Source organism: Ahaetulla prasina, chromosome 1 (genome assembly GCF_028640845.1).
Source record: "Ahaetulla prasina isolate Xishuangbanna chromosome 1, ASM2864084v1, whole genome shotgun sequence".
NCBI classification, from domain to species: domain Eukaryota; kingdom Metazoa; phylum Chordata; class Lepidosauria; order Squamata; family Colubridae; genus Ahaetulla; species Ahaetulla prasina.
Genome location: NC_080539.1, coordinates 263,352,517 through 263,377,822, shown reverse-complemented (window position 1 = coordinate 263,377,822; position 25,306 = coordinate 263,352,517). Strand labels below are relative to the sequence as shown.

The 25,306-nt window shown below is 37.6% G+C and overlaps 1 protein-coding gene across 1 annotated transcript in view; it reads right to left on the bottom strand.

Annotated features, from left to right (window-relative positions):
- The window catches only part of LOC131185244 (mucin-5B-like), a 72,428-nt gene extending 49,498 nt beyond the window's left edge, over positions 1 to 22,930 (bottom strand). Inside the window, exons 1-12 of the mRNA XM_058157604.1 lie at positions 22,819 to 22,930; positions 20,600 to 20,671; positions 15,584 to 15,845; positions 12,217 to 12,331; positions 10,553 to 10,643; positions 9,525 to 9,634; positions 8,768 to 8,981; positions 5,317 to 5,442; positions 4,959 to 5,076; positions 3,321 to 3,459; positions 2,543 to 2,653; positions 421 to 490 (exon numbers count right to left, since the gene is read on the bottom strand). Coding sequence (XP_058013587.1) covers positions 421 to 490; positions 2,543 to 2,653; positions 3,321 to 3,459; positions 4,959 to 5,076; positions 5,317 to 5,442; positions 8,768 to 8,981; positions 9,525 to 9,634; positions 10,553 to 10,643; positions 12,217 to 12,331; positions 15,584 to 15,845; positions 20,600 to 20,671; positions 22,819 to 22,891 — 1,501 coding nt within the window. The 5' untranslated portion in view covers positions 22,892 to 22,930. The remainder of the gene's footprint in view (positions 1 to 420; positions 491 to 2,542; positions 2,654 to 3,320; positions 3,460 to 4,958; positions 5,077 to 5,316; positions 5,443 to 8,767; positions 8,982 to 9,524; positions 9,635 to 10,552; positions 10,644 to 12,216; positions 12,332 to 15,583; positions 15,846 to 20,599; positions 20,672 to 22,818) is intronic.
- Positions 22,931 to 25,306: the final 2,376 nt, after the last annotated feature.

Here is a 25,306-nt window from a genome sequence, read left to right as displayed (position 1 = left end):
AACCAATCTTTGAGGAATTTGTAGTGACACTAACAGAAAAATAATGTGAATTCTTCAGCAGATATGCATCGACCTGACAAATAACACTCCATTAAAACTTAGCAAAATATTATCAAGAATTTGAACTGTGATTGGAAACAAATTGGGAATTGGGTTTAAAAAAATGCTTATTCAGGCAGGTCCCGTAATCAGTTGATTGCACTAACTGTTCAGCTGAGGTTTCTAAAGTCTTTTAAAAGCTGCATATGTTCAGAGACTAAGATTGAAGCATGCATAGTAGCTTTCCTTTCCAAAAGGAATTCTTTTTCCAGAACAAGCAAAGTCAATTGTCAGTCTGATACCAAATTTGATATGCTGATTACATTTAAGATTTAAAACTCTTCCTTCTGCACAGTCAGATATTTCTAATGAGCTACATACCTACTGAGATAGGCAGCTGAGTAACCATCCCATTAACAATTACTGTGCCTTCATGGTTGATTGCAGCATACTGGTGAGTAAAAATGAAGAAATAATCAATAGGTTCATTATCTTAAAAACTGATAAATAGAAATATGAAATTATCTATCTATCTCTCTATCTATCTATCTATCTATCTATCTATCTATCTATCTATCTATCCATCCATCCATCCATCCATCCATCCATCCATCCATCCATCCATCCAGCTATCATCCATCCATCCATCCATTCATACATCATCTTCCCCCCTCCATCAATCTATCTAGCTAAATATCTTTTATGACAAAAAATCTACCCTTTTTATGGATAGGCTGATCTTTCAGTAAAGGCCATCATAAACATAAAGGGTAGAAGATGTCAAAACTCTGTAACAACAAACTAATCTGGAGATGAACATCTAAAGAAATAAGTCTGAGCTATGCTCACTCTGAGTGTGTGATTCAAAGCAGTTAATATCTAACTTTCTCCAATCCTGTCACTACAATAGAGAGAAGACACAGCTTACAGCTTCTGGAAAGGCGTACAGGGCAGGACTAATAAAACAGCTACCATTCATCCTATCAGATGCAAATTCATACTCAAATGAACAATTCTTTTGGTCATCTGTGATATTTTCTATGCCCTTCCAAAGTATCTTTCAACTCTTCAGGTAGGTTTTTAGAGGGTGACAGAAACTATTGAAAGCCATTTTTCCCTTTCTTGAAGGAGAATGGCCTGTGAGCAGGATTGAGCAATGTCCAATTTTCTCAAGAGTACATTAACAGCTACATATTAATGGTATCCATATACACATATACTCTGTCAAGGACCTAGGAGTACTCATTTCTAAAGATCTAAGTCCCAGAGCTCACTGTAACATCATTGCAAAAAAGGCTTTAAGAGTTGTAAATCTTATTTTATGAAGTTTTCTCTCTGGTACCGCTGTACTCCAAACTAGGGCATATAAAACCTTTGCCAGACCTCTGCTTGATTACTGTTCACCTGCCTGGAACCCTCACTATATATCAGACATCATTACATTGGAGAGGGTCCAGAGATATTTTACTAGGAGAGTTCTCAAATCTTCTGCTCGAAATAAAGTTCCCTATACCACTAGGCTTGAAATCTTAGGTCTAGAAACCTCGAATTACGTCGTCTATGCTTTGACCTATGATTATTTACCAAAACGTTCTACCTGTAAATGAATTCTTTAATTTCAACCTTAATAATACAAGGGCCATCAATAGATTTAAACTCAATGTAATTCACTCTAATCTTAATTGGAGGAAATATGACATTTGCAATAGAATAGTAAATGTCTGGAACAATCTACCTGATCCTGTTGTTAGTCTTTCTAATCCCCATACCATTTACTGTAAACTGTCTATCGTGGACCTTTCATGTTTCTTAAAAGGTCCCTAAGGGGGCATGCATAAGTGTACCAGCGTGCCTACCGTTCCTGTCCTACTGTTCCCAACTATGTTTATGGCTATGTTTTGCCTATCTATATCCTTTTTTTTTGCGCTAAAATTTTTTTATATGTCCATGTCTGTGTCTACTTTGTTACTTGTTTTCTTATTTGTTGACAAAATAATAATAATAATAATAATAATAATAATAATAATAATAATAATAATAATAATAATAATAATAATAATAATAATAATAAAATAATATAAATGTGGATATGTTTGTAAATATAAATGAATTATATGGTAAGGGAGGGAAAGAAGGCAGATGAAAAGGTAAGAAGGGACAGACATTAAAAGTACTGAGTAAAATTCTCACCTCTCATCAATTCATATTTAAATAAAGTATTTAATTTAATTTGGTTTAGTTATTGACAGGAATTTAACTGAATTGTTACTTAAGAGGAAGAGGACATTAAACTGGTGTAATCCGAAGTTTCAAAGCTCCTTCATTTTACTTCTAGCAATGAAATTCTTGTTTAAATATAGAAAAAGAAGTGAATTCTGCTTATTAGATATGTCATTATTTTGTCAGCAAAAGGTATTTTTAGATTGGTAGGCAAGCCTAATGATTATTTGCAGATTCTGAACTCAGTGGCACCTGAACCATTTTGATTAATTAAGGTTCTTACAGTTTCTCCTCGATTGATGGTAAAAAGCACTGTTTTTAAGCAAGTCTCAGACTCTGTGAAGCCACATGGCCCAAGATCTCCAAGAACAGTAAAGGTTTCTTCTTCACAGATCTGGTGGAGAGAGACCAGGAAAAAGATAATAACACAAAAGACAGATTTCAAGGATGCTACTTTAAAAATATTTTGGGATAACTTCTATAGTACTTTGGTTGACTTTGCAAAGAAAAGTCCATCTTGGTTGGAAAAACAGGAAATTCTCATTTATATTCTTTTTCATAATATTAAACATTGAACCAATCTTATTAGAATAGAGAAGTGAAGAGCCAGATTAAGTTACAGCATTTTCCAAATTGTTCAGTGTCTTCCTAGCTAGTTTAATTTTGTTTTCATTATCAAGCCACTTTATTGAGCAGCATACAGAGTTTTATCTGCTTTTTAGATCATACTAGCATAGTAATTGATTTAATCAGATTAAAATGGCTATTTTTTACATCTCCTGGAAAGAAAACAATACCTTGGTGAAATTCTTCTCCATCACCCAACAATTCCTCTTTTTAATATATAAATATAAAAGAAAAATACCATTTTATAGGGAAAGATGCAAGATATAAATAAAATCTAGAAATAGTAACTGGGTAAACCATGTGATGCGATATTTATAGCAAAGGATTAACATCGGGAACAATAAACGTAATTTTATAATTCCAGAAAAAGAAGCTCAGGTTTAGCTTGTGTACCTAAAGACATTTTTGCTAATGTGAAATCTTAGATGACTTGCCTTAGTTAGAATATAGTTACATTTTCCATGGAAATTATACCACACTTCATCATAGGTGGAGATATGTGATCCTCCTTCTATTGAGCAAATACCACCACAAGGAAGCTCTGTGCAATTCCACTCACCACCACTGCAGACACTGGAGGAAAGAGAATCTAAAATTAGGGATTTAACTTTGAAGAAAAAGTACTTTATTTATCTTGTATCATTTTGTTATGATATCAATTAAATCCGCATTTTGAATACGTAAATATAGATACTTAGTTTGATTGAGTCAATCAATATTATCTTGTAATTCAAAAACTATGGTAGGCATGATCTGTGCATGATTCATTTCCTGGAAACTAACAGAATGCAGCAAGTGTTTACATGTAGGTTTATTTATTTATGCTGCCAGACCAAATATAATATCAAACATCAATGTGAAACTATACACTAAAATATTAAAGAGAAAATGTATAGCTTATCTTCCAACATGGAACGATATGACAGCACTTAATGTTTTGTTATTGCGACCATGATTGAGCAATATTTTGCCATTCTTTTTGAGATGTCTGAATGTTTATCAACTAACTAAAAAAATATGTGTTGTCTTCCACTGTACATTTGGAACAGAAGAGGTAATAGTTGCAACTGTGTGAATGCCTTTGTCTCTGATCTTGCAAAGCTTTTGTCAGTCAGAGTGAACAATACCTGCAAAAGGTAGCATTCCATTTTCTTCTTTCTCCTAGAGTCTTAGTTTAACAATATGCTCATTAGTTAACTGCTATTCTTTAGTTACTCAGCTAGTTTCAAAAATCCAGCAGAATCTCCCTTTTCAATGAGTCTGAAGGATAGATTAATAGCCAGAAGTAATATATGCAAAAGGGACGTGGTGGCTCAGTGGCTAAAATGCTGAGCTTGTCAATCGAAAGGTCGGCAGTTCAGCGGTTTGAATCCCTAATTCCGTGTAACGGGTGAGCTCCTGTTACTTGTCCCAGCTTCTGCCGACCTAGCAGTTCGAAAGCATGTAAAAAATGCAAGTAGAAAAAATAGGGACCACCTTTGGTGGGAAGGTAACAGTGTTCCATGCGCCTTTGGCATTTAGTCATGCCGGCCACATGACCATGGAGATGTTTTCGGACAGCGAAGACTTTGAAATGGAGATGAGCACAGTCTCCTAGAGTTGGGAACAACTTGCACATATTTGTGAGGGGAACCTTTACCTTTACTTTTACTATATGCAAACTGAGAGGTTAAATTGAAGTATGGACTTTAGATCAGAGCCCAAAATCAAGAATTACAAATAAAAAATATTGACATCACCAATGAAAACTAGATTCCTGCACAAAACATTGGTTGAATGTACCAAAAGATATGAATATGAGGGGCCTCTGGTGGCTCAGCAGACTACATCTGTCTGTTATTAACACAGCTGCTTGCAATTACTGCAAGTTCAAGTCCCACCAGCCCAAGGTTGACTCAGCCTTCCATCCTTTATAAGGTAGGTAAAATGAGGACCCAGATTGTTGGGGGCAATAAAGTTGACTTCGTATATAATATACAAATGGATGAAGACTATTGCTTAACACAGTGTAAGCCACCCTGAGTCTTCGGAGAAGGGCGGGATATAAATTCAAATTAAAAAAAATAAATTACCAGGAACGGCATGGAACTGAATATGTCATCCCTGGAGCATAAGATACTCCATTATAAATGCAGGAACATTGCTCAAAGGGGATGCAGGCTTTGCCGTTGATGTCATCAAAAACAGTTCCTATGAGGAAAAATAAATTATAATGGATTTTCAACATGTGCCAGAACAGTTTCCTTTCACTGAAATTCTTCTATACCATTTTTTTTAGAAAGCACTAAAGGGAGTATATATAATAGACAATACTATTTTATTATTGTGTTTACGGCACAGTAGTACAGTATACATACTTAGCTCCATATCTTCACATTTCCTCCCCCCACCTCGGTAACAGAATAATTTACGCTGAAGAGGGCATCTCACCTGGTGGACAAAAGCAGCCGTCTACGCAGTGATCTTCACAGACATGAGATCTTTCAGAATTAGTACAAGTATTTGCACAAGGTGATCCACATTCTTGATATTGCATACCCAAAGTGCATGATATTGCTAAAATAAGAACAGTAAAGACTAGGTCAGTTCTCTGCACAGCATGCTGTTCATAAAATAAGCCTGAGAGAGAATCATTATCAGTAATATGTATCATGGTCTTCATTAGACTTGCAACATGCCGGAGGTGGGTTTTAGCAGGTTCTGACTGGTTCTGGAGAACTGGTAGCGGAAATTTTTGAGTAGTTTGGAGAACTGGTAGTAAAAATTCTGACTGGCCCCGCTGCCATCTATTCTCTGCCTCCCATGTCCCAGCTGATCGGGATGAAATGGGGATTTTTACAGTATCCTTCCCATGCCACACCCACCAAGCCATACCCACTAAGCCATGACACGCCCACCAAGCCACACCAGAGAACTGGTAGTAAAATTTTTCAAACCCACCACTGCAACATGCCATAATTTGAAAGAACTCTCAGCAGTTAACAAAGATACATGAGATAAGACATCCATGATAACAGGACAATTGCATCTTAATCATCAACATCATCATAATATCCCAACCAAAATCAACAAACAGGAAAAATCCACATAGCAGTCGCTCATACTACAAAAACTCTGTGGAAGAGCTTGGTTTTCAGCATCATTTGAAAACAGAGGATTGATCTCTGCCAGATGATTGCTTGATGCAGCGATGGAAAAATAGCACCTCAATGTTTCAGTCCCCCTTACTTTATGGGGAGAACCAGTATAATTTCTCTTGATACAATCAATCCAGGTTGAAGAATGAAATTCTGAGAATATGTAGGTGCCAAAAATACAGCAATACAGTGTCTTAATACAGCAAAACCAGCTCTTCAATTTTCACTTGGAAGTCTACTTGAAGCCAAGGCAGGGTCACAGCACAGGTATAATGCTTACTGGGGACATGTGTCAGGTAACAGATGAGCCACTATATTTTATAAACTATCAGCATTTGGATAGTCTCCAAAAGTGTCCCCAAGTACAACACATTGCAGTAATATAGGATGCAACCCCAAGTAGCAACTGCCATTCATAATTAATTATTTTGAATGAAATTCATTATGTTTTCAGAAATCATTTTTAAATTAAAGTGGCTACACAGCACATCCTACCTACCTTTCTTGTTTTTTGCTTATATTTCATGTTCTTTATTTATGGTCTATTGGGTGCTTGTCAATCTAGCCAAATAGTTTATTATATACGTTTTTGTATTTGTTTTCGTAGGTTTATATATATATATATATATATATATATATATATATATATATATATATATATATATATATATATATATATATATATATATATATATATATATATATATATATATATATATTTGTTTTCTGAGGTTTTCACGGGTGTTTGTATGTAGGTCTTTGGTTATTGGGTTTTCTCCGCGTAAAATTGGAAGTGTCTTGGCGACGTTTGACGAAGTCTCATTCGTCATCTTCAGGCTTCAACCGTGCTTCTGGGAGCAATGTGTGATTGCAGCTGTTTCTTCCTTTTAACTGCTAGTGGGGTTTGAACTGATTGGGTGGGAGCTTGGCTGTGCTCTGATTGGATGTGGGTTTTTTTGTGCTCTGATTGGCTGGGGGTGTGTCCTGTTTGGGTGGGGGCTTGGTTGTGCTCAAATTAGTCTGAGTTGCAGGGGGATCTGAGCTGGTGAGCTGCACTGCTGCTGTTTGGCTTCGTGTTCGTGGTCGTGCTACATCTTCGTAGTGGGTGTCAGTCTGCTGCATGTATGGATTGGAGGGGTTTGAAATGGCTAATGTTGCAGCTGCGGTCTGGCTTCTGGTCCTTGGTCGTGCTTCCTGATCAGTGTGGGTTTGGGTGTGCTTTCTTGGGTGTGCTTTCTGGGTGGCCAGAACTATCACCAAAACTGAACACTTTAACAACAGAATAATCAGAGAAGCCATCGAGATAGAAAAACGCCCACACAGCATGAACAAACGAGATGATACCTCCCGCCTACCAGCCATTTGGAAACCTGCCCTTATTGACAAACGTGTCCCTAACACGAGGGATGACACCAGACCCACACTCACGAGGTCCACACAGGATGTCACCACCACATCCACCCAGAAAGCAGACCCAAACCCACACTGATCAGGAAGCACGACCAAGGACCAGAAGCCAGACCGCAGCTGCAACATTAGCCATTTCAAACCCCTCCAATCCATACATGCAGCAGACTGACACCCACTACGAAGATGTAGCACGACCACGAACACGAAGCCAAACAGCAGCAGTGCAGCTCACCAGCTCAGATCCCCCTGCAACTCAGACTAATTTGAGCACAACCAAGCCCCCACCCAAACAGGACACACCCCCAGCCAATCAGAGCACAAAAAACCCCATCCAATCAGAGCACAGCCAAGCTCCCACCCAATCAGTTCAAACCCCCACTAGCAGTTAAAAAGGAAGAAACAGCTGCAATCACACATTGCTCCCAGAAGCACGAAGCTGTAGCCTGAAGATGACGAATGAGACATTGTCGAAACGTCAACAAGACACTTCAATTTCTGTGGGAGAAAACCCGAATAACCAAAGACCTACATACATACATATATATATATATATATATATATATATATATATATATATATATATATATATATATATAAAATTATTTTTTGATGGACACACGCACACAGAAGAGATCTACCAGAGTTTTATCTCCTTTTCCTTTGATGCTTCATTGTTCAAGACTTCTTGAAAGCAGAAGCAATATAAGCAAGAACAATGATTGATAACCCAGTTCAACTGTTTCTCGTTTTAGCTGAATAACTGAGAAGAAAAAACAGAGCTTGCCACACACAAGCACATATCCAATTGTTCATCCAGTTGCTTTCTTCATCTTCATTGCTTAAAGAATAGTGCTAATATGTTTTAGTATTTCTGAAGGATTAAGTTTGCAATCTTTGTGACTTTCCCAATTCCTTTGAACTGTGTATTGTCTGGGAAGGTAAGACTTGCATCTTCTCTGATCCTTCAAGCTGTTCATAACTCTATAACTAGTACAGGGATCTGTGAAATGTAATATTTTATTTGTAATGTAATATTTATTTATTGTTTTCTGTTGAAAGTAGAAATCAATTCACTCATATATTTCTTGTTTTGGCAGGATCTTTTCATTTCCATACTTTCAACTAGAAAACAAAACTGAATCAAGAATCCAGATAAATCTAGAGCAGGGGTATCAAACTGGCGGCCCGCAGGCCAGATGTGCCATGAGCAAGCCACACCCACCCCGGCTCCGCCAAGGGAAAACATGTCATGAAATGTCATGTGACAGCAACGTTATGCCGTGAGTTTGACTCAAATTACTTTAGTTACTTGTTTGGCAGATGTTTACACTTACGGCATAGTTCTGGACTTCTCCAGTTTTGAGGTCGGCCACCAGCATGAGCACATTGTCGAGAGTATTCAGTGAAAGTGTCACAGAGACAGGAGGACTTTTCAACTTCACCACAGAGACACAAGTCATGTACACAAGCATCGATGTAGCTGTTCACACTGACAATATCATTACATTCAGAAAATGCAGAACCAGTTAGTATTTTCCGACAAATATCCTTGATGGAAAAACAAAAGGCAAAGATTTTATGAAACAGTTTCCTTCTAAAATGGGGGGTTTTCCCTTTTTTAAAAAAGCCCTCATTTTTCATGCTTATATCATAGATTAGATCACTATATTTTACACAGAAACATAAGCCCTTCCTCCAAAGTTAGATTCCAACCTAAGATGTCAATACATGGTAATTCTTCCAAGCTGAGTTGTTTATTGTTTCACACATAGGCACACTCTTGTCAGACTGAGCACTCTACTATCTGCATCTACAATATACTCTGTGAACTATTAAGGCAGAGCTGTCTTCACTCTCTTCTTCTCATTCATAACATCTGGATTGATTTTGCCTCTTATTCCTCTGGAATGCATCCCTTCCCTCCTAGAAATTCAGCTCCTCTCTACCTTCCATCACACAATATAATAATAATATAGCTGTAGAGCAGATTGAGAGAGAATCAATTGTTTTCAATGAAATGGCAACTAATAATTTTTAAATGTAAGATTCTAGACAAATGCAAAGCAGAATAACAAGAAAGAAACATCTCACATGTTCATCAATGCATTTCTTCTGAGGAGGAGGTATAGGATCCTCACAATTTTCTGTCGGATCATTCACCTTCCATTGATTCCCAAACTGGAAGTCTGTTATGGGGGTATCTTCAAAAAAATAAAGTCATAACAGAGATTTGTAAGCTAGTAGTACCTCTGTCTAAGATTTCCTTTCAAGAAAGCCATGTCAAATTAGCTATGAAAGTTGATCAAGATCTAAAGATCTGTGTGGCCTCCAGAAAAGCAAAATTAATCTAAATCCAATCCCCAATAAGTTAAAGAGATCTTTCCTGTTTGTAGCACCTCAACGTTCATAATGAGAGAGAATATAAATTTTTCATATGAAATTATATTGAGGTAGACCTCTCAGAATCTGCCTATACATAAAGTATGATGTGGTTTAATAAGGAGCGATGGGAAAAAATGAAAAGACACTCTTGAGTTAAGGTTAACTCCTGGTAATTATATAGACATTGTACAGTTTTTCTTGACACCACTATAGGAGTACTTTGCCACTGGATAAAAAGGATTTTTTTTTGTTTGTTTAACTTTTCAGTATAATTTATCACCCTGATATTGTGGTTAAAGAGGGGAAAAACATCTTGTTTTAGACCCAAATGTCATACAGTTGCATCTTTCAAACTTAAAATAATAAAATATCTATATATTATTTTGAAATCACAAATGATTTGATATTCTTAAATCAGAGAACAAGGTGATTAAAGTACTAATTCTAAATTTGAGAACATTTAAAGTTTCAGAACTTTTTTGTTTTGGTGAATATGGAACCTAATATTCATCCAATGTCCAAAGACGTAAAAAGTGAAGAATGACAGGTATGAGGGAAAATTACTGGATTGTTAATACTAATGATCAAAATATTGAGGGGAAAAAAGAGTTTTTTTGCTATTCCACCTTATTGATAAATTGGAATTATGAAAAATTACAATATGGTTCTTTATTCATGGAATAAAGAGGGGTGAACTGTGATAAATAAATTCAATAAGCCCTTTTTTATATACTTACTCTCAAAATAAAATTCTTTGTACTTTGGAATGCCATTAAAATCTCCACAAAGTCCACAGGTCTGATTGGCATATTTTTTATCAAGTTCCAGCTGAAATCACATACGAGAAGGTTGATAACATGTAATAAATTAATTCTCCCTAATAAATATTAGAAATTCAAGACAACGCCTGCACTAGATAAACCAAAATAGTGTCTCTCAAAGTTGTTTTTCAACAATCCAAAGTGAATTTATTGGATAGAAAATTGGGATTTCCTTTGTGAGTCACAGGCTCAATATTATTCATAATAACCTAATTTTCATTATACTAGTCCTAACAAAATTAACTCCTTTGTTTCACTTATCATTTCTGTACTTTTGAGGAGGGAAACACCCCCAAGCCCCAAATTTGCAAATAAGGTTACAACCTATGAAACTAATAAATGACCAGACAATGAAAATTTGAGATTATAGACCTATGTATATGTTAAATATATAATCTAAATGTGCTTTCATCTTTAAAAATAGAAATAAAATGTCAGGTGTAGAAGCATGCTTGGTAGCTTACTTTAATGTGAAAGGGTTTTTAAATAAAGGACCATTATCTAGGACCATTATTGGTAACATAATAGTTACATACAGCTGTATATAAGAGCATTTGAAAGAACATTCCTTGTCTTTATAGCTAATTTGTGAAGTTTAAAGGAGGAACAAGTATTACTTTGTGTTTCTGCTCAATGTCTTTGTGTTTCTGCTCAATGTCTTATTTTATTACATTTATATCCTACTTTTTCTCTGAGAACTCAAGCTGTTATAAAGAGGATCATTTCTTAAGTTTATCCCATAACAATTTATAAGATAGATCAGCCAGAGAGGAAGAATGATTGCCTCAGCCATGTTTCAATGGAGATTAAACCTGGGACTCCCAAATTGAAGTCTTAATTTAATTATTATATTATCTTGGTTTGCCAATTGATTAATTCTTAATTTGAGCCATCTCTTTGCTTGATACATTAAACTTGAACTTAAATGTAGAATTCCAGCTGAGCCATCTTTTTTCATTATTACCCAATTTGGATGATGAAACAAAGCTCCCTCAAGCACCGAGGGAGAACATTTCAGTATGTAACTGCCACTTCTGAAAGGATTTCCTTGCAAATAAACTTGACTTTTGAATTTTAGTGATCATATCTGTAGTGAGAGGGATGATCTGTGACCTAGGTGGTTGCAAGTCATGTGTGGCCTTAGTTATGTGTCATAAGCAAAGCCTTGCCCCAGTAAGCAGCTAGTGTTGTTTTTAACGGTTGTGTAATGTGATTATTGTCCACTTGGCTGTGTCTTTGAGAACCCTGAATCAAGCATATAAAGCACAATGTAAGCCGCCCTGAGTCTTCGGAGAAGGGCGGGATATAAATGTAAATAAAAATAAAATAAATAAAATAAAAAAATAAAGATAGCTTAAATTCAGTTGTCTCTCTCTGTCTCTCTATGTGAGAAGTGAGCTCTAAAAGTGACAAGTGATCAGAAATCACAGAATGCAGGACATGTGCTAGAGAGAAAAGCAGAAAGCTGAGGATGGCATAGAGTATTTTGGAAAAAGCTGGCATCTGAAACTAGCTTCCCTTCATCCATCCCTATTTTGTTACAGCTCCCATTTATCAGTTCTACATCATTATATACTTACCATCAGACTGTCTTGTTTATTCCACATTAGGGTTAAGCCAATTTTACTAACCACTTTGATATAGTTGAGAAAATTCTCTATTTCAAATCCAGGTCCATTGTAAGGTAATTGAATCCTGAATGCATTAGAAATACAGAGTGTCATTTATGTCACACTATTTCTGCATGCCTCATTTTTTTTTTGCCTGAAATTTTAGGGATGCAGATATTTACTTAAGCCTGGCTTCATTTTTCTTTTTTTTTTGAAGAGAGGTATTGGTGTCTTGTTGATGTTTTATATTATTGTTAATAAAAAAGATATGGGCAGAACAGGCAAGTAATAGTCCGAATAGTCACCATTGTCTTTAGATCTATCCACTAGTGCCAGATGGGCTCAATTTCTGTTCTACTTCCTACTTTCTAAGCATACTTTTTCATATTACATTGAGTTCTCCTGACTATTTCTGATAGGTCATTGGCTATTTTGAAGAGGCAGGAATGCCCCTTCATCGGAGTCACTACTTTATTATTTATTTATTTATTTATTTGTCAAACACAACAGTATATATAAGTATAAGCATGAAATAACCATATGAATTGGATACATTCAAAGGGAACATTAGGACAGGAACGGTAGGCATGCTGATGCTCTTATGCACGCCCCTTACAGACCTCTTAGGAATGGGGTGAGGTCAATAGTAGATAGTCTTTGGTTAAAGCTTTGGGGATTTTGGGAAGAGACCACAGAGTCAGGTAGTGCATTCCAGGCATTAACAACTCTGTTACTGAAGTGATATTTTCTACAGTCAAGATTGGAGCAGTTCACATTAAGTTTAAATCTATTGTGTGCTCGTGTATTGTTGCGATTGAAGCTGACAGGAAGGACATTGTAGCAGATGATTTTATGAGTTAAACTCAGGTCATGCCGAAGGCGGCGGAGTTCTAAATTTTCTAAACCCAGTATTTCAAGTCTGGTGGCATAAGGTATTTTGTTGTGATCAGAGGAGTGGAGAACTCTTCTTGTAAAATATTTCTCAATTGCTCAATTGTATTAATGTCTGAAATGAGGTGTAGGTTCCAGACAGGCGAGCTGTATTTGAGAATTGGTCTAGCAAATGTTTTGTATGCTCTGGTTAGTAGTGTAATCTTTCTGGAGAAGAAGCTACGCAAGATTAAGTTTACAACTCTTAAAGCCTTTTTGGCGATGTAGTTGCAGTGGGCTTTGGCATTTAGATTGTTATTGTGACTTGTAATATTTTTAGAACTATAGTTTAATGTGAGTGCTGTGATAATACTCAGTTATGAATGACTAGAACAAAACAGTAAAATAATGCAGTGACAGATTTGATAATAAACTCATGGAAAAACCTAACAAGTTGAGGGAAGAAAAAAATAGTAATTAAGAAAGTTTCTGCCTTCATTCAAATCAGCAGCATTCAAATAAAGCGAGTACAGGTAGTCCTTGACTTACAGCCATTTGTTTAGTGACCATTCAAAGTTACAACAGCACTGAAAAAAGTGGCCCCTTTTTTCTCAGTTATGACCATTGCAGCATCCCCATGGCCATGTGATCAAAATTTGGATGCTTGGCAACTGGCATGTATTAATGACAGTTGCAGTTTCCCAAGGCCATGTGATCACCTTTTGTGATCTTCTGAGAAGCCAAGTCAATGGGGAAGCCATTCGCTTTAATGACCGCATGGTTCACTTAACAACTACAGTGATTCAGGTAACAGCTGTGGCAAGGAAGATCGAAAAATGGGGCAAAACTCACTTAACAACTATCTTGCTTAGCAATGGAAATTTTGGGATCATCTGTGGTTGTAAGTCGAGGTCTACCTGTACACCAACAATTGCACCATTACAACATTCATTATACAGATAGCTCTAAAATCTGTAAGGCAGTAAGAAAGGATTATTCTGTCAAAGGATTGCTTCTTATGCCTGCATATTTTCATACTTTATCTTTGTATATTAAAATTCAACTTTGTCTGCACACGCACATATACACAGATGTATATACACCTTGTAAGGAATTAAGGAGAAACTTCCTAACAGTGAGGACAATTAACCAGTGGAACATCTTGCCTCCAGAAATTGTGGGCACTCCATCACTGGAGGTTTTTAAGAAGAGACTGGACAGTCACTTGTCTGAGATGGTATAGGTTCTCTTGCTTGAGCAGGGGGCTGGACAAAAAGACCTTTAAGGTCTCTTCCAGAGTCTGTTCCGTTCCATTCCATTCCATTCTGTTCCGTTCTGTTCCCTTCCCTTCCCTTCCCTTCCCTTCCCTTCCCTTCTGTAGGCTATCCATATGAAAGAAGGTAATTGATAATTGTTTTTACAGAAAAGAAGGGGAGTGGTGGGGAACTGACCAATGGAAGATTGCAGGTTAGTATGAATACCTTGCAAACTGTTGCTCAGGAGTCTCAGTCTGGATAAGATTTTCTTAAATTGGCTTAAAACCAAACTTGTATGACCATTAGATATTGGACACAAGCATCTTAAATACTAAATACAGATGTGCCTATAGGTAAGCTATTCCCAGTTAAGATTCTCTGAATGTTCCAACCATCAGTTTCAATCAGCATGGTCAATAGGCAGGGACCTTCATTGATGAAGGTGAATTGAAAGAGATAGCAAATATATGAAATCTAAACAAAACTCCCTATTCCTTTTCAAATCTATATAATACCACAGTAATTTGTTCTTGTCATCTCCTATTGGTTAGAAGAGCTGATGAATAATTTCTTCTAGTCATTATCTAGCCTCTTCAGATTCTTTGGTCACATAGCTATCAACTCACCTAAGGATTGCTGCCCTTCCTATATTTAAAAGCCACAACAGAAAAAAATGGTAACCAAGGAGATAATGTAAGTATTTGGAGTTCTTTTCTTCCACATGTATGCTGTAGATAACTTTTTATCATTGTATTCTGCTTGTTTCTTTACTCACGTTCCAAAAGTTAGAAGCAACAGAAACTGATCCGAAAAATCATGTCTTCATCATGAATGTTTGAAATAATGCCACTTAGGTTCTTGTACTCATCAGCAAGTGTTTTGACATTGCAAACATTTGAATCTTCAGGCATGTTTGGTGATAGTTGTCAATACTAACCATGATGATGACAGAATGTGCATATGCATTATCACAATACTTTTTCTGTCCTTTTGCATTTATGGTCTAGTATTGTATATAAATATTTAAAGGCTGAATTTGTGTCACAATGCATGATTTCCCCTCTCTTATCCCTCTCTTGTCGATGCCTATGTCTATACTCCATACTTCTACATGAAAATTTTGAGAAATACAAAATTCAGAGTTTGCTGTGAATTCTACATGAGAATCTCCAGAAAACATAACTATTTAGCATGCAGAATTATGGACTTACCGTTCATCATTTACCAAAATGTGATCCTTTTCCATTTTAAAAGCTGTTCCATCCAGCATTACAGCGACAGAGCTAATTGTGGAGGTGTTCCCCACTGCTTGGCGTCTAATTTGTATGTTGAAGTCCTCAAATGGTTCAGTGCAATGGGAGGCAAATATGTAATTGCAGACTCCAGGAAAATTATAGATGTCACCATCAAATGTCTTGAAGTGAAAGACACCCCATGTGCTGCAGACCTGTCCGTTATGAGCGGAGTGAACGGCTGTGAAAACCCAAGAGGATGTAAAAAATTAATACATACACCATTATTACATTTTGTTTGGGGTGGATAAATAGATAAATAGAGGGGCATAGAACTTAACATTTAGACAGGAGTAGCATTTGGCTCCTTCTCCATTTTTGTTCTGATGATCCTTCTTTCATGTTCTTGACTTAGAAATGGAAGAAGAGTAGTTCTGGATTTTTTCTAGGCCTGGGTCCCCTACTCTAATGTCTTCCCAAGTGTGATGAAGACCAACTTATCTGCTATCATGGTAGAGAAAGCTCTTCCAGAGGAAAACTAGCCTGTAGGAAACTGAATAATTGTGGAGCAATCACAAGATCAAAATTACTGCCTCATTCCTGTGTATCAACACCATAATTAGATACTTAATAACATGAGTCTGCTAAACTGCAAACAAGCAAACTCAGCAGTGGTAAAAGAAGCCTTGTGCCTTTAGCAGACTACAACTTAGATTCCTTTGTATCATGATAGATTTAAAATGGGTTGCAAAGGTCTGTAAATACAGATTGCTGTCTGTAAAGCAGATTGCTGTTGTTGTGGAAATAAGATCAGAATAAAGCTGGAAGGGACCTTGGAATTCTTCTGGTCCAACCCTCTGCTCAAGCAGGAAACTACCATTTCAGACAGGTGTTTCCATCCATTGTTTCTTGTCTTGCCTTTTGGTGCTTTGGAAAATAAGTTGACACCCTCTTCTTTGTGGCAGCCCCTTAAATTCTGGAATATTGCTATCATGTCACCCTAGTCCTTCACTTCTTCAGACTAGCTACACCCAAATCCTGCAACCGTTCTTCATATGTTTTTGCCTCCAGGCCTTTAATTATCTTAGTTGCTCCTCTTTGCACTTTTTCCAAAGTCTCAACATCTTTTTTTGTAATGTAGTTAACAAAACTGGATGCAGTATTCCAGATGTGGTCTTACTAAGGCTTTATAAAGCGGTACTAATACTTCATTTGATTTTGATTCTATGGGAAATAAGGGAAATAGGATCCTTGAAAATAGTATAGAGCAAACGTGTGTGTGTGTGTGTGTGTGTGTGTGTGTGTGTGTGTGTGTGTTAGATGGTTTGTTTCAGATCCAGCAGTGATTGATAAGAGATTAAGGATATTAAAGCTAGTTACCCAGTACCCAACGAAATAAACTTACAGTAGAGAAATAAAACATATTGGGCATGCTGGGTATTATCTACCTAGTGGTGATATCTTTCTTGAAAATTCACTGTACTTAGCATTGCTTCATAGTTTTTATCACTATTTATCACAAGGTGTCGTGCCTTTGCGGCCTCTGACCCGGCGTAGGTCTCAACCAGCTCCCTGGTTTTCCGAGGAGCTGAGGGAGATGAAACGCCGGAGAAGACACCTAGAGAGTGCTTGGAGATCCAGCCGTTTGGAGGCTGACCGGACACTAGTTAGGTCATATAGTAGGACCTACCTAGTGGCATTGAGGGAAGCGAAGTGTTTTTATGTTTCCTCCCTCATTGCGTCGGCAGATAACCGCCCGGCCGCCCTGTTTCGGGTGACCCGCTCTCTCCTACAACAGGAGGTGTGGGATGACCCGTTACAAGGGCGTGCCGAGGAGTTTAACGGTTATCTATACGATAAAATCGTTCAGCTTCAGGATGGATTGGATCAAAATTGGGTAGATCCAGACGAGGGGTTCTAGACTCGTCTTGTTGAGATGGTTTGGGATAATTTTGACCCTGTGACTCCCGAGGACATAAACAGGTTGCTGAGGAGATTGAATGCCACCACATGTTTACTGGACCCGTGCCCCTCCTGGTTGGTGCTGGCCACGCAGGAGGTGACACGAGGCTGGCTCCAGGGGGTTACCGCTTCTCTGTTGGAGGGAACTTTTCCTACTGCCTTGAAAGAGGCGGTGGTAAGACCCCTCCTCAAGAAGCCTTCCCTGGACCCAGCTGTGTTAGGAAATTATCGTCTGGTCTCCAACTTTCGCGTTGTGGCGAAGGTTGTAGAGAGTGCAGTGGCATGTCATTTACCCCAGTACCTGGATGAAGCTGTCTATCTAGACCTGTTCCAGTCCGGCTTTCGACCCGGATACAGTCCGGAGATGGCTTTGGTTGCGTTGGTTGATGATCTCTGGAGGGCCAGGGACAAGGGTTACTCCTCTGCCCTGGTCCTATTAGACCTCTCAGCGGCTTTCGATACCATCGACCATGGTATCTTGCTGCGCTGGCTGGGGAGTTTGGGAGTGGGAGGCACCATTTATCGGTGGTTCTCCTCCTATCTCTCTGATCGGTCGCAGACGGTGTTGGCAGGGGGGCAGAGATCGACCCCGAGACACCTCATGTGTGGGGTGCCGCAGGGGTCGATTCTCTCGCCTCTCCTGTTCAACATCTATATGAAGCCTCTGGGTGAGATCATCAGTGGTTTTGGGGTGAGGTACCAACTGTACGCTGATGATACGCAGCTGTACTTTTCCACCCCAGGCCACCCCAACAAAGCTATCGAAGTACTGTCCCGGTGTTTGGAAGCTGTACGGGTCTGGATGGGGAGGAACAGGCTCAAGCTTAATCCCTCCAAGATGGAGTGGCTGTGGATGCCGGCACCCCGGTACAGTCAGCTGCAGCCGCGGCTGACTGTTGGGGGCGAGTCATTGGCCCCGATGGAAAGGGTGCGCAACTTGGGCGTTCTCCTGGATGGGCGGTTGTCGTTTGAAGATCACTTGACGACCGTCTCCAGGAGAGCTTTTTATCAGGTTCGCCTGATTCACCAGTTGCGCACCTTCCTGGACCGGGATGCCCTATGCACGGTCACTCATGCTCTTGTTACCTCTCGCTTGGATTACTGCAATGCTCCGTACATGGGGCTCCCCTTGAAGAGCACTCGGAGGCTCCAGTTAGTCCAAAATGCAGCTGCGCGGGTGATAGAGGGAGCGGTTTGGAGCTCCCATGTAACACCCATCCTGCGCAGACTGAACTGGCTGCCTGTTGTCTTCCGGATGCACTTCAAGGTATTGGTTACCACTTTTAAAGCGCTCCATGGCTTAGGACCAGGATATTTACGGGACCGCCTACTGCCATCTTGTATCTCCCAGCGACCTGTGCATTCTCACAGAGAGGGACTCCTTAGGGTGCCGTCAGCCAAGCAATGCCGACTGACGGACCCCAGGGGAAGAGCCATCTCTGTGGGGGCTCCTACCCTGTGGAACGAGCTTCCCCCTGGACTCCGACAAATACCTGACCTCCAGACCTTTCGCCGCGAACTTAAGACTCATTTATTTCGTCTCGCTGGACTTGCTTGATTTTTAATTTGACTTTTAATTTTAATTTTTTAGTCGATTTTATGGGGTTTTAACTTTTACTAATTTTAGGGTTACTTGTATTTTAATACTGGGCCAAATTTAATAAGTTTTTTAATGTTTGTTTTTAGTATTGTTGTGTTGTTGTATTTTATTTTGGCTGTAAACCACCCTGAGTCCTTTGGGAGAAGGGTGGTATACAAATTAAAATATGATGATGATGATGATGATGATGATGATGATGATGATGATGATGATGATGATTACTACTACTAGTTTATGCATTCAGTATTAACTAATGGTCTACTTCCTCTTTTGTTATAGCATTGTTTACCATATTTATGTCATTTGCTTCAAAAAATTGTTTGAAGTGAGAAAAACATTGGTTGTACCCTCCTTTTTGACTGTCTGAACAAATCCTTGCAGATTTCTTGGCAAGATTTGAAAAGTGGCTTGCCCTTGCCTTCTTCTTAGGGCTGAGAAGGAGTGACTGATTCATGGTCATCCAACTGGCTCCATGTCTAAGGCAGGACTAGAATTCACAGTCTTCTGGTTTTTAGCCTATTGACTTAAGCTACACTAAACTATACTAAAATAATCCCTAAACCCAAATCTGGATAAATGAAAAGCGGACTAAAGAAGCACAGCAGCAAATCGAATAATACAGATATAGTAAAATTCAGAATGTAAAATCAGCAGCAATACAACAAAAATAAAATCCTTGAACAAATAAAATCATTTAAACTGTTACTAAAATTTCTAAGAATAGCTGTCAGACATAATGATTTATGGAATTCTTTCCGAATCTGCTGAGATATTTGATGTTACATATCTGCTGAATTATCCATCAGTCTGTGTATAGGTAGCCCTTGACTCACAACAATTCATTCAGTGACCATTTGAAGTTACAACAGCACTGGAAAAAAGAGACGTATGATCATTTTTTCACACTTATGATGGTTGCAACATCCCCATGTCACATGATCAATATTCGGATGCTCGGCAACTGACTCATATTTATGATGGTTGCAGTGTCCCAAAGTCATGTGATCATCTTTTGCAACCTTCTGGCAAGCAAAGTTAATGGGGAAACCAGATTCATTTAATAAGTGTTTTATTAATTTAACAACTACAGTTATTCACTTAACAAATGTGGCCAAAATAGTTGTAAAATGGGGCAAAACTCACTTAACAAATTTCCCACTTAGCAGCATAAATTTTGGGTTCAATTGTGGTCATAAATCAAGGACTACCTACTATCAGATGCTTTATTAATATTGTTGGCTCCATGTCTAAATCTCATAGATCAGGGCTGTTAAATTTGCAGTCCGCATGCTGGAGGCGTCACGCACTGATGATGCCCACGCCCAATTTAGCAAAGGGGAAAAAAGTCACAATACATCATGTGACGCTGCTGTGATGACGCATGTTTGACACCCCTATCATAGATACAAGAACATTTAATTTTAATCACTTACTTGATATAACAGACATTTTTTTCATTGGTGGGATGATGGTAACTCTTTCAGGTACATCTTCTGCACTTGAAGCTACAGAGAAAAGAAGAATATTTGCTTATTCGTGTGCACACATACAGCAGAAGTAGTCAAACAAAGGCTCGATAAAAAATTATGTCATACAAATGAGCAGAGCTTGAATTTTTCATTGTTTTTTCCCCCCCCTTTTTTAGTCACGTGAATAAATTAAGTTTATGCCTCTTTTATTTTGTTTTCCTGCTAAAATTGAACACATGCATCTCCTTTTATTGAGGATTGAATGATAAATTTCAGTGGTGTCAATACAGGTGGTCAGATATTCACAAAAAGGGATGCCAAGACCCGCCTCCCATTTGCTTGCCTCTGCCCCATTCCTCAAGACATACTGGCTTTCTAAACCCAATTTTAGTGACTCCCCATACATTTATGTGAAAGCTATCTGTGAGAGAATGTTCCACATAAAATATAGAAAAATAGGAAATTTGAAAAGATTGTAGAGATTCTTGAGATCCTCCAACTTGGATTAATTGATACAGTATAATATCTAACGAAAATGAAGAAGTATTTTACATGGACATAATCTAACAAAGTTATACCCTTAATAATCTTGTTTGTCTGTATGGAAAAAAACCGATACTTTTGAGCACTGCAACTGGTAGAATCAAGGATTAAAGTTGGAAATTAATGACAATCAATGTAGCTGATTGAAACGAATAATTTCTTGATTCATTTCCATTTTATATAACCAAAGGCTTCAGGGGAGAGGGGCAGTAACTATCAGATGCTTTATGGGGTGCAGCAGAACAGGTCTTCTTAATGGCTCTTGGAAGAGGTGAACCATATTACTCTTTGAAAAACAACCAAATGGAAAACATCTTAGTCTAAATTCAAATCAAAAATTTGAATCACATTCATTTGCTATTAAAAGGGTTGTGTGTCATCTCTTTATATCAGCTGCAAAAAATACAGAAAACTGACTCTGTTCCTATCTGGTGGTTGGCTATCCAGGTTTTGTAATCCAGATAAAAGATGAGATCAGATGCAAAGACATGGGTGTCTGAACAACTGAGTCTCATTCCATCACTCCATTTATATAATTAAGAAGAATGAATAACTTTTTCTTTTTCAACAATATCCAAGTTTTGATAGGAGAATTAATCTCCTTAAAAACAGCAACCAACATATACAGAATATACTGTACACTCATGTCTACCAAACTTTATTTACCAAAGACAAAGAATTTACCAAAGACAAATTCCTTGTGTGTCCAATCACATTTGGCCAATAAAAAATTCCATTCCATTCTATTCTATTCTATTCTATTCTATTCTATTCTATTCTATTCTATTCTATTCTATTCTATTCTATTCTATTCTATTCTATTCTGCACAAGGTTATTGTTTAGATAAAGGGAAGCTGTTAGTGTTATTGTTCTTCGAAGGTTAGTTATAGACTGCAAGGTTTAATGTTTTATTTAAAAATGAAATAGTTCAAGACCTTCTTCTTAGGCCAAAAATGCTTCACTCATTCCAATCTCTTCAAATAAGTAGCATCGTTCGAAAGGGGTATTATCAGTGGTGGGATCAGCCAGTTCGCACCACTTCAGGAGAACCGGTTGTTAACTTTTTGAGCAGTTTGGTGAACTGCTTGTTGGAAGAAATCATTAGGGCAGAGAACCGGTTGTTAAATTACTTGAATCCTACCACTGGATATTATCTTTCTTTGAATGTTAAGTTTCCAAATTCTATATAGGCTTTACAAATTAACGAAGGCAGTGGAATAACTTAAAAAGTCTTTCTTCTGAAGTCTTCTTCTGAAACAAGAGACATACAGTAAACTTCATCAATACAAGCTAATTATTCTGATTAGAAACTTGTATTGAGGATGAAATAACTTTTGGAGAGAGGTTTATACTTTTATAAGATTAGATTTGATCTTCAAAGCCTTCTTCATAGATATGACATTAAGCATGTTTTACTTCAGGCTGCATCAAATTAAAAGGTTTTCTTCAATGAAGAAAGATACATTAAATATTTAGTTTAAATAGTATTAGCTGTTGGGGAAAGGAACTCGCTGAAATTGAAAAACCCATATAATTTACAAATCGAATGAACTGTCTTTTTCAAAATCAATTTATTATACATTTAATTGCTTTTTTTTTTTCAAGTATACCACAAAAATGAGAGGGTTTTTTTTTTTACCTTTCTGTTGGATACAGCAGATCACTAGAATTAGAACCCATAATGGTATCCTGGGTCCTGTGCCAAACCCCATCTTGAATGGAGTTTTGTAGCAGTGTGTGTGTAGCCAGCCTCTGACCAGCAGGACCAAGTCACCTGAACTCTTAAACTCTTATATAGTGGGAGATTTGGGCTATTTTTTCATGCAACTAACAAGGTGGAGTGTCAGAGGTAAATAGAGGATGCTCTTCCATTTCCTTGATGGTTAGCTAAGAATGTTTGCTTTTGGTGAGATGTATTGTTTTTTGTCAAAGTTCCATCTAGTAAGGGAAATAGAAATGAATAACCAACAAGTAAGAAACCTTCTTTGGCAAACAACAACAACAAAAAACAACAACCCATTGAAGATCCTGGAAAAAAATAAGCTCAAGGATCTTTTGAGCCAGAACATGGTTTTGTGGATAACAGAGAGACTATTATTTAAGGTTCTGTATATTGCTAAGTATTGTTGTTAAGCATTGATTAAATGGGGAATATAGAAAAGGAGTAAGATTTCTTAATATTTTGAACTAACGTCTCAGTACTGGGGGTGCTTGCTTGTACAGCATTCAGGACTGATGAGGCTTGAGACTTCAACTACCCAACTCTTTTGATTTCTCCTACTATATCGCGGATAGAGGCACTGAGTAAGAATCACAATAGCCTTTCTGCTCATCAGATTCAGACCAGTATCACTATCTGAAATAATGATTGGATTGGATAGTGAAAAAAACATGTTTTACCAATAAAGGAGAATATTTGTAGCTCAGGGTTGAAATGAGGGATCCTTATTGCTCTCTGAGTTTGCTTGTTTTCTTGCAAACATTTCATTACCCTAACTAGGTAACATCATCAGGGCTAATCTGTGAAAAAAATATAGTGAAAAAACATGTTTGCTTGAATAGTGAGAACCTAATCCAGGGATGTCCAAACTTGGCCCCTTGAAGAGTTGTGGACTTCAACTCCCAGAATTCTCCAACTAGCAACTTGCTTAAATTTATAGCTCATGCTGGCTGGGGAATTCTGGGAGTTGAAGTCCACCACTCTTCAAAGGGCCAAGTTTGGACACCCCTGACCTAATCTAACAAGTAGAATTGTTGGGAAATAGGCCTGTTCCATAACATAGCTCTGCGCACACTATAGTAGACTGCTCTAAATTAATGATGACATATGTTTCTACTGCAAATCATGAAACATGAGAGGAAACAGACATAGCTCTGCCACCATGCTTGAGAGTCTGGTAATGGTGGGGAGTTTTTACAGTGGCTTTGTGTAAAAGTGGGCTTTTACAGAGTGGACTTTAGCTACTGACCATGGTTATTTGAGGTTATCAATGTTTTTATATGTACTTATTTTTTTTTTATTTTTTTTACATTTATATCCCGCCCTTCTCCGAAGACTCAGGGCGGCTTACAGTGTATAAGGCAATATTGGTTTTTATATTGGTTTTTAATTTGTTTTTTAATTGAATTATTGTTTCAGCTGTTGTAAGTCACTCAGAGTCACTAAATGAGATGAGCAGCCATACAAATTGAGTAAACCAACTAATAGGAAATAAAGGTGACAAAAGGTTATGCTCAGTCTTGAAATGAAAAGTATAATTTGAGGCTAGATGTGAAGCTTTGGACTGGAAGTCTCTAAAATAAATCCATCCAATAATAATGTAGAGCACACAGTTTTTCAGCATGACTGATAGAAAAGCTAAACTCCCTGTTGTTTTGATACCTGCCTTTTCAAGAGGCTGATTTGCTTCTATTTGTTGGCATCCATATTACTAGCTAAGCTGCTGTGTTGTCATGACTGTTCATTTATATTCTAAGTACTTTAAAATAAATTAATCCAAATGATGGTGGAGATAAACTGTGCAATGCCTGGCAGGAAAAAAATGCCATAGATACCAAGAAGAGGGGGATTATACTTACGGCTTTGCATACAGGTAGAATTTTCTGATTAACAAATGTTTATTGTTGCACTATATAAGCATATAATAACTAGCTTTGCATATTGCCCTGACTTTTAGTTTTAGCTATTTGTTTTCTTTACTGAAAGGAAAAGACCATGAGATTCACTATAATGAGTACAGGTAAATGTGAGCATTTCTGCTACATATTCTATGTGCTAATACTAAAGCAAAGTTAACAAGCAGGAAGAATACCCATAATTTGAGAACAAAGTTGTTTGAGAATAAACCTATTTAATCAAATAGACAAGCACACAGTTACTCTAAAACTTCTGCAGAGTTGTTTCCCTGGTATTATTTACTGGTGTGTTTTGAAAGAGTTTATTTTCAACTGTCTATAAAATTATATTCTTATCTGGAAATTCATTTCTAGAATGGTTTTCCCCTCCCTCTACTTCCCTTCCCTTCCTTTCCTATCTTTTCAATACTTTTTTTTTCTTAACATGTTGTTTTCAGTGGTGGATTTCAAATTTTTTTACTACCGGTTCTGTGGGCATGGCGTTGTGGGCG